Source organism: Brassica oleracea, chromosome C3 (assembly GCF_000695525.1).
Source record: "Brassica oleracea var. oleracea cultivar TO1000 chromosome C3, BOL, whole genome shotgun sequence".
In the NCBI taxonomy this organism is placed as follows: Eukaryota; Viridiplantae; Streptophyta; class Magnoliopsida; order Brassicales; family Brassicaceae; genus Brassica; species Brassica oleracea.
The window spans coordinates 57,851,362-57,860,746 of NC_027750.1; the positions used below are offsets into that span (position 1 = coordinate 57,851,362).

The 9,385-nt window shown below is 46.2% G+C and overlaps 2 protein-coding genes across 2 annotated transcripts; both read right to left on the reverse strand.

Moving 5' to 3' along the window:
* Positions 1-1,327: 1,327 nt before the first annotated feature.
* LOC106331050 lies at positions 1,328-2,600 on the reverse strand. Its single transcript, XM_013769405.1, has 4 exons — positions 2,577-2,600; positions 1,931-2,270; positions 1,766-1,849; positions 1,328-1,551 (listed from the first exon to the last, which is right to left on the reverse strand). The coding sequence occupies exons 1-4, from the start codon at positions 2,598-2,600 to the stop codon at positions 1,328-1,330; spliced, it is 672 nt and encodes a 223-aa protein (XP_013624859.1).
* An 860-nt stretch (positions 2,601-3,460) lies between these two features.
* Positions 3,461-4,594, reverse strand: LOC106336132 (beta-glucosidase 3-like). The gene is made up of 4 exons (XM_013774868.1): positions 4,092-4,594; positions 3,935-4,006; positions 3,746-3,833; positions 3,461-3,654 (listed from the first exon to the last, which is right to left on the reverse strand). The coding sequence occupies exons 1-4, from the start codon at positions 4,150-4,152 to the stop codon at positions 3,648-3,650; spliced, it is 228 nt and encodes a 75-aa protein (XP_013630322.1). The 5' UTR covers positions 4,153-4,594; the 3' UTR covers positions 3,461-3,647.
* Between the last annotated feature and the right edge of the window lie 4,791 nt (positions 4,595-9,385).

Consider the following 9,385-nt stretch of genomic DNA (forward strand, 5'->3'; position numbering starts at 1 on the left):
GCCTGTCCTAAGGACAGCTTCCCGTTACCTCATATCGATCGTTTGGTCGAAGCAACGGCTGGACACCAGCTCTTGTCCTTTATGGATGCCTTTTCAGGATATAACCAGATTATGATGGATCCTGAGGATCAAGAGAAAACCGCATTCATAACTGAACGAGGAACCTATTGTTACAAGGTCATGCCGTTTGGTTTGAAAAACGCAGGAGCTACCTATCAAAGGTTAGTAAATAAAATGTTCGCTGGACAACTCGGAAAAACCATGGAAGTCTACATCGACGACATGTTAGTCAAATCCTCAAAGGGGGAGGACCACATCTCCCATCTAAGAGAATGTTTCGAAATCCTCAACAAATACGACATGAAGCTAAACCCAGCTAAGTGTACCTTCGGAGTACCTTCCGGCGAATTCCTAGGTTACCTCGTAACCGAAAGAGGCATCGAAGCCAACCCGAAACAAATAGCGACATTCCTGGAAATGCCATCACCTAAAACGACCAGAGAGGTACAAAGATTGACCGGACGGATCGCAGCACTAAATCGATTCATCTCCAGGTCCACCGATAAATGCCTTCCATTCTATAAACTTCTGAAAAATAATAAGAAGTTCTTATGGGATGAAAAGTGCGAAGAAGCCTTCAAACAGCTGAAGGCTTACCTCTCGGAACCTCCGATACTATCCAAACCTGTAGTAGGAGAACCACTGTACCTGTACCTCGCCGTGTCGGCAGCTGCAGTCAGCGGAGTGCTAGTACGAGAGGAACAAAACGAACAGAGACCTGTCTATTATACTAGCAAAAGCTTAATAGACGCCGAGACGAGATATCCCACCATGGAAAAACTAGCCCTAGCAATCGTGACAGCTGCCAGGAAGCTGCGACCTTATTTCCAATCGCACTCGATCATCGTAATGACCTCACAACCATTACGGACGATTCTGCATAGCCCTAGCCAATCCGCACGATTAGCCAAATGGGCTATAGAGCTCAGCGAGTACGACATCGAGTACAGACCCCGAGCAGCAGCAAAAGCTCAGGTCCTCGCCGATTTCGTTATTGAGCTAGCATCCGAACATCTAGACCAGGAAACAGAGGTTCCGAAATGGAGCCTATACGTGGACGGAGCCTCGTCAAGGCAAGGCTCCGGTGTCGGTTTAAGACTAACCTCCTCAGCCGGAGAAACCATCGAACAATCCTATAGACTTGGATTTAACGCTTCCAACAACAGGCCGAGTACGAAGCACTAATCGCTGGATTAAAGCTCGCCCTGAGCCTCGGAATTCGGGAGCTAAACGCCTACAGCGACTCGCAGCTGGTAGCTAGCCAGTTTCACGGGGAATACGAAACAAGGGACGAAAGAATGGGGGCATACCTCGAGGTCGTCCTAAACCTCACAAAGCAGTTTGACAAGTTCGAGCTAACGAGGATCCCACGAGGGGAGAACTCCTCAGCAGACGCGCTCGCCGCATTAGCTTCCACATCCGACCCTCTCGTAAAACGAATTATACCCGTGGAAGGAATCGAGAAGCCAAGTATCGACATAGCTACCAAGGCTGAGATGGATAGCAAACCAAAGGAAAAAATAGAGGATAACAGCCTCCCGACGGTAGCTACCCAAGTTTTCACGACATTCTGGTTCCCGAAAACTAGAACACGCAGCTTTAGAAAGCGCACCTCCAGGAAAGCAACCCAGAACCCGGAAAACAACGACAAAAGTGAAGGTACTCACCGAAGTTCAGACTCCCTAGAGCCTAACTCTACGAGTACCTCCGGGGGCACCATCCAGACCTCGGAGCCACTTGTCTATAAAGTCCAAACAAGAAGCCGCACCGCTCGCTGCCTCGACTGGAGCTAAGTCAGGAGCCATCAAACCCAAATTAGAGCCATACTCCCCAGAAAAGGATGGATTAAACATGTTAATCTCGAAAGTACCTGAACTCTCCGAGATCTGGGGAAGAGGAAGCTTGCTGACCGAGAAGTCAGAGACTTGAGCCTTCTCATACGCAGTTGTCGCTTCTGGTAATAAGGCCACCAATTGGTTGTACTCCTCTTCAACGCTTTGGATCTTGTTGTTCAGCATATCCTTCAAGAGGTCGGCATTAGCTTGGAGCTCCTGAGCGTACACCAAAGCGTCGACCTCATCTTTCTTCCTAGCAAACTTCTCCTTAACACAGACCAGGATCTTGCCGTAAGCTTCGGCGACTTCTTTCTTCCCTTCCCTGACAGCCAGCTTGACTTCAGCTTCCTTGCTTCTTTCTTCGGCGACTTCTTTCTTCCAAAATAAAGAGAGAGAAGTTACCTTGAAAACCACTCTTGACCTAACCTAAATCTAAGAAGTGAAACCTTGTCTCTCACAAAGAGCAGGTCAATTTCAGGGTTTGTCTTCACTGTAGGCGGTAACACAGTTAGCTGGAGGTCCTGTCTTCAGAGGGTAGTGGCATTGTCGACTACAGAAGCAGAATACATTTCACTTTCTGAGGCAAGCAGAGAAGCAGTTTGGATGAAAGGCATCTGTGAAGATTTGGGGTTTGATTAGGAAGCTGCGGAAATACATTGTGACTCACAGAGTCCAATTTACCTGTCGAAGAATCACATGTTCCATGAACGAACTAAACATATGAAGTTGAAGTATAATTTCATACGCGAAGTAGTGGCTGATGGCCAAGTCAGAGTGTTGAAGGTTCACACGTCTAAGAATGTTGCAGATGTGTTGACGAAATAGCTTCCATGAGAAAAGTTCAGAGAACATATCAAGACCCTAAAGGTCTTGAAAGCTTGAGAACATCGAGCTGAAGTATCGTCTCGGGGGATTGAACATGAGACGATGCAGGAGTGATCAAGGTGATAGAGTTGATCAAGTTACCCGAGTGCAGCAGGGGCTTGTAATCAAGAAAGCTGTGGGATTAAACAAGTTCAAGAAAGAGAACTTGTGAATGCCAGGATTCAGAATTCACTACATGTATATCAGGAGTTGATACACAGTGTTGAGAGTAAGCATGAACCAAGGTGGAGTTTGTGGGATAATGTGGTTCGTTGCTTGAGTCTCAAGAAGAGCAAAGGCGGGAGCAGTCCTTTGGGCTGGGACGAAATACGGATCGATATAGACTTATGCATAATGGGCCGGTGTAATAATGGATGAAGCCCATTAAGCGGAACGCTTGCGAGCTGAACAGCTGAGTGACGCGAGCTAATATTAGGTCAATCTCAGGTTGTTGAGAGGGACTTATCTCTTGTAACAGAAACGATCAGATCCAATAAGCTCATAGTGAATTCCAGGAGGAGAATCCTGAAGAGAGAAGTACCCAGGGTGATTCAGGGAACTCTATAATCTTGTGTGTTCATCTTGTTTTCTTTATCGCAAACAAACGAGTGAATCAAACACGAGAGTGAGAGAGAGAGAGAGAGATATCGTGAAATCAGAGAGAGAGAGCAAGGAATCGCATACGTATCAGCAACACCTACGATATATGGTTCAGTGGAAGAGTTCCCTGATGAGCAGTTTCTTCCCGGTGATGAGGAACAACGACCAGGCGGTGTAACAACATCATTGTAGCCTCCAGTAGTGAATATATTAGCCTCGTTTATAGTGGTCCAGAATTTGACGTGATTCCCAAACTCTCTAAAGCAAACATCTGCATAAGCAGTAAAGTTATTCGCTGCATTGACGAGACAACATCAACTTCTTGTTATCCACTAAAAATATGTAAAGAAACTAAGCAAAGGCCAGTTTTTTGTTAGCCTACGTACATGATTCTGCTGTTGATCCATCCTCCATATTCATCCTCAAGATACTGAGGATGATCGTAGTGGAACAATGTAACATGTGGTTCAATTCCTGTAGCAAGCTTAGTTAGTAGGAACTAAAACCAAACTCAACTCCAAGCCAAAAAAAATGGTTATTGGATTTGAAGACAGGTCTCTCTCTATCTTTCTCACCATAGGCTACAAGTTCTTTGATGAAGTTCTTGTAGAACTGAAGACCCTTTGGGTTAACAGGGCCTCTTCCATCTAAATGAGATAAGAGCTCATCAACTTCATTCATCCTTCAAGTGAAAAAAGGGCATAAACACAATGCATGGTTATGAAGACTTACTCGGTATAAGCCTAGACCAAGAGATTGAGAATCTGAAGGCGTCTAAGCCAGTTTCCACCATCAGCTGCCCATCTTGAGACCCAAAAAGAGACCTGCTCACACTGACAGAATCTCAGATTCTAACAGACGGGGACAAATGGAGCAACAACAACTCGTGAACTCTGAAATAAGGAGAGCAGAGACAAGGGTAAGCCCCCAGGAAAGGGTTCCTATAGCTCTTCGCCTAGGCGATCACTCAAATTCCCCTACAAGTCAAGCGAGGATCCCAGCGTCTCAAAGACTAGGTCCAGTCATGGACGCAGAACCGTCTAAGGCAGGAGAGGTCCCTATGTTAGTGAAAAAAAAACCTGGGGGCCCCCCCCCCCCAGGTAGAAAGACAAAACAGATGAGCCCTCTGGTTAGGGGGTCAAGTGCTAAAAGAACGAAGATACAGAGTACGAAACCTCCCGTTTTTCGCAGGAAGCTCAATAATGAAGAGGCCCGAATGGGCACAAAACAGACCAAGGAGTTAACACGAGGGGAAGCATCTATGCCTGCAGGCTCTGGGGGAAACTCACAGTCATCGGATAATATCCCATTCAGTAAGATGATCCCGAGGTCGGCTAGGAAGAGGACGGATTTTCGAATCCCGTCTGCTCCAGTTCCTTAGCAATAGCGAGCTGGAACTGTCAGGGTTTGGGGAATCCCCGGACAGTTCGACGTCTCAAAGAAATACCGACCAGATATTTTCTTCCTTATCGAGACTAAAAGCGCCAACGATTTCGTGCTCCAAAAAGTGGCTCAACTGGGATATGAAGAACATAATCTGGTGGCACCGACAGGGCATGGGGCTGGAGGTTTTGCCCTCTTATGGAAACAAGAAGTGAAACTCACTGTGATTTACTCAGATGCAAATGTACTTGAAACAATGATTGAGCATGAAGGAAAAAAACTACACTAGTTTTGTGTATGGATCTACGGACAGAGTTCAACATAATATATTGTAGAACCAGCTGCTAGATGCAGCAGAAGCCAGGGATGCCCCATGGTTCTTAACTGGTAACTTGAACGATCTACTTAAGAGCGATGAAAAGGTTGGAGGGCCGGATAGATCAGAGGGCTCCTTCTCTGATCTTAGAATTTTTTTCTCGGAAGGAGACCTCTTCGACCTCCACCACTCAGGCGATCCATTGTCATGACAGGGACAAAGAGGCACACATCTTGTCTGATGCAGGCTAGACCGGGCGGTGGCAAATAGCTCTTGGGCGGAAAACTACCCGACGGCACGATGCCATTATTTGGAATACGAGGGCTCCGACCATAAGCCACTTATGACCTTCATAGACCCATCCATCATGAAGTGCAGACGGATGTTCAGATATGATTGTCGGCTCAACTCGAATGAGGAAGCAAAACATGTTATCAGGGAATCCTGGTCAAGCTCTCAGACGAAGCAAATCTCGGAGAGGTTAAACTCAGCGAGGCAAGCCTTAGCAGAATGGAATAGACTCAAACACCATAACAGCAGGGAGCTAATTAAACAAAAGCAGAGAGAACTCGAAGAAGCTCTCACCAGCCCGGTGAATGATACAGCACTAATTCAGGAAATAAACTCAAAGCTAAATGAAGCGTACCTGGCGGAGGAAGCATTTTGGAAACAGAGAAGCCAGTTGTTATGGCTCAAGTTAGGCGATAGAAACTTAGGTTTTTTTCACGCCGCCACCAAAAATAGAAAGAGAGCGAATGCTTTCACAGTGCTGGAAGATGAAGGTGGCAAAGTGGTCTATAAGAACGCAGAAATCGCGAAGACGGTGGTGGGTTATTCTCCTACACTGTTCACCTCGGCGCAAGGAGACAGTGATGAGACTGTTAGATCCGCGCTGACTCCGATCATCACCCCGGAGGATAACGAGCTGCTAATTGCTATCCCCTCGGCCTTAGAAGTAAAGGAGGCAATGTTTGCGGTGAATGCAGAGAAATCGCCTGGTCTGGATGGATTCTCCTCAAGCTTCTACCATACCCACTGGAACGAGATAGGCCCGGACCTTTTGGAGGAAGTAGAAAGCGTCTTTAGGACAGGGATCCTCCCCTGTGGAATCAATGCCACACAAGTTTGTCTTATACCAAAGATCAAAAGCCCTCAGAGAGTATCGGACTATAGACCAATTACTTTATGCAATGTCTACTACAAAGTCTACTCCAAGATACTACAACGCAGACTGCAACCGCTACTGGGCAAGATCATCTCGGAAAATCAATTGGCGTTGGTCCCTGGACGAGCAATAGGGGATAATGTGCTCATTACCCATGAAGTTCTCCATACTCTAAAGACGTCAAAAGCAGAACAGGGAGTATCGATGGCGGTGAAGATGGACATGAGCAAAGCTTACGATAGACTTGAATGGAACTTCATCTCCTCCGTGCTTGAGAGACTCGGATTTCACCATCTTTGGATTGGTTTGATCATGCAGTGCATCTCAACTGTTACATATTCCTTCCTCATTAACGGTTCGCCTAGAGGAAAGGTCTCACCGAGCCGAGGGATCCGCCAAGGCGACCCCTTCTCACCCTACATATTCATTCTATGTAGTGAAGTGCTCTCGGGTCTTTGTAACAAAGCACAAGGGGATGGGAGTATTCAAGGGATTCAAGTGGCACGGGGGTGTCCCCGGATAAACCACCTTTTGTTCGCCAACGATACGATGTTTTTCCTCAAAGCCGATAAGAGATCGTCGGCTGCCCTTAAGGAGATACTGAACAGATACGAGAAAGCATCGGGACAGTCAATAAGTAGAGAGAAATCGTCCATCACATTCTCAAGAAAGGCGCCAGCAGAACTGAAACGGGTAGTCCATAACGAACTTCAAATACTGAAAGAAGGTGGGGCTGGAAAATACCTCGGACTCCCAGAGATCTTTGGAAGAAGGAAAAGGGACTTGTTTGCGTCAATAGTGGAAAGAATCAAGAAAAAAGCTCATAGCTGGTCCAACAGGTATCTGTTACCAGCCGGAAACTTGTGATGCTGCAGAGTGTATTGACACCAATCCCATCTTACTCCATGTCGTGTTTCAAGCTGCCAATCTCGCTGTGTAAACGCATCCAATCTGCGCTCACGCGTTTTTGGTGGGATGACAACGACGGTAAGAGGAAAATGGCATGGATATCTTGGGAGAAACTGACACTGCCAAAAAGCGATGGAGGACTTGGGGTAAGGGACATTCAAGCTTTTAACGTAGCGTTTCTGGCCAAGATTAGTTGGAGATTATTGGAGAACCCAGAATGACTATTTGGCAAAACGTTACTAAGCAAATATTGCCCGAATGGGGACCTCCTAAATTGTAAGCCCCCGAGCTCGTCCTCTCATGGCTGGCAAAGCATTTTAGAGGGAAGGGACCTTCTGCTTAAAAACTTGGGGTGGACTGTGGGAGATAGAACGGATATAAAACTTTGGGATAAGCCATGGCTGAATCTGGAGACATCCAGTAGACCCATGGGACCTGCTACACGCGAAACGGCCTCCCTCTGCGTGAAGGACCTGATAAGGAACGACACTGGAGAATGGGATAGAAACCAGATCAGATGGCTAGGAACTAAAACCAGGGTATACTCTGTTAAATCAGGGTATCATGTAGCCAGGGCTGAAGCGCAGAAAGAAATACTTGAGGAAGAAGCTACCGCTGAGTTTGATTGGAAGAAGACTGTATGGAGCCTCAACTTAGCTCTGAAAGTAAAGATGTTCACCTGGAAAAGCTTGAAAGGAATACTACCGGTGGGAGAAAGATTACTTGAACGGCATATAAACGTGGACCCAAAGTGTAAGAGGTGTGGAGGCTCTGAATCTATCAATCACCTTTTGTTTCATTGCATATTTGCGCGAGAGGTGTGGAGTCTCTCGTCTATGGACAACAGCTTTGAAGTAAGTAGATTGACAGATTTAAGAGCAGATTGAAACGTAATGCATTCACAGAAATGTCTTCCCCCAACTGGGATTAGTTATACTCCCATTACCTTGGATCATGTGGTCCTTATGGAAAGCCCGCAACAAGCTGGTCTTTGAGAAATGGGTTCGGAATCCAGCGGAAACGGTAACGCAGGCAATTGTAGCAGCGCGAGAATGGAGTAAAGCACAGAAGAAAGAAGAAAAGAAACCTTTGATAGGAAGCTTGGCCCCTACTGTTCAGGTTGTTTCAGTGGCTAGATCGGATGCTTCCTGGTCGAAGACTAAGAAGACTGCGGGACTGGGCTGGTGGGTGCTGGAGGGAGAACAGAGTTCAAAAGGGCAGAGAGGTGTCTGTTTTGTGGCATCGGCCCTAATCGCAAAAGAAATGGCGCTCAGAGAAGCGGTGAGTGCGTGTAGAAGGTCAGGAATCAAAGAAGTAAGAATTGAATCTGACTCCGCCCAGCTAATTAAGGCTATCAACAACAGAGACCCTCCTCTGGAGATTTATGGGATTGTGGAGGATATTTTATTAATGGCAAAAGACTGATGTCGTAGCTTTTGTGTGGATTTCTCGTGTGAGAAATGTTGAAGCATATAAACAAGCAAAAAATGCTTTGTGTCTGTATGAACAAGAGGTGGGTGAGGATGATTTAATGCCTCCACCGAACTAGTTTAATTAATGAATGGAAGTTTGTGACAAAAAAAAGGCAAAAGTAAAATCTTATGATGTGATAACAAAACCAAACTAAGACTAGCAAAAAAATTGGTTATCTAAGAGTTTGATTAATTTTGGTATGTATAATATCAACATAAAGAGAAAGAACCTAAAAAATGCCAATTAGATTCTAGAATGCTCTCAGGCACTGTGTGCGAGAAAGGTCTTTGCCTTTCTGACTAGGGCCCGCTTCACCCCTTTATCCAGTGGGTATTTCCGGTTTCGGAAACTGCTGCAACTGTAAGCTTTGACGATTTTCAAATTATTCCTTGAGTGGGAAGTATCTGCTGGACAATCCCATACACTGCGGAAAAACCCACCGGGTTCTTCCCCCGCCCCGGGTCGGAGGGACCGTTTTCCACCGCTCAACACCGCCGGAATAATAGGCTGAAGCTCCTTAATGGCCTCACCCAAGCTCCTCTGACCTTCCTGATAGCGGATGTTCATTTGAAAGCAATAACTCTCTCTACTGAGGCCCTCTTCTGTTAACTAGTGGTTACTGGATTGTAGATCAGTAACTTTACCGGAAGCTTCACCGTTTCTTTTGCTCCTTCTACCGCACAATCATAATCAATAGACAACTTCTCTCTTAGGCGACCGCAAACTAGTTTGGAGCCACCTCACCGTACAATTCACACCCAGAGCTTGATTCACACTCCG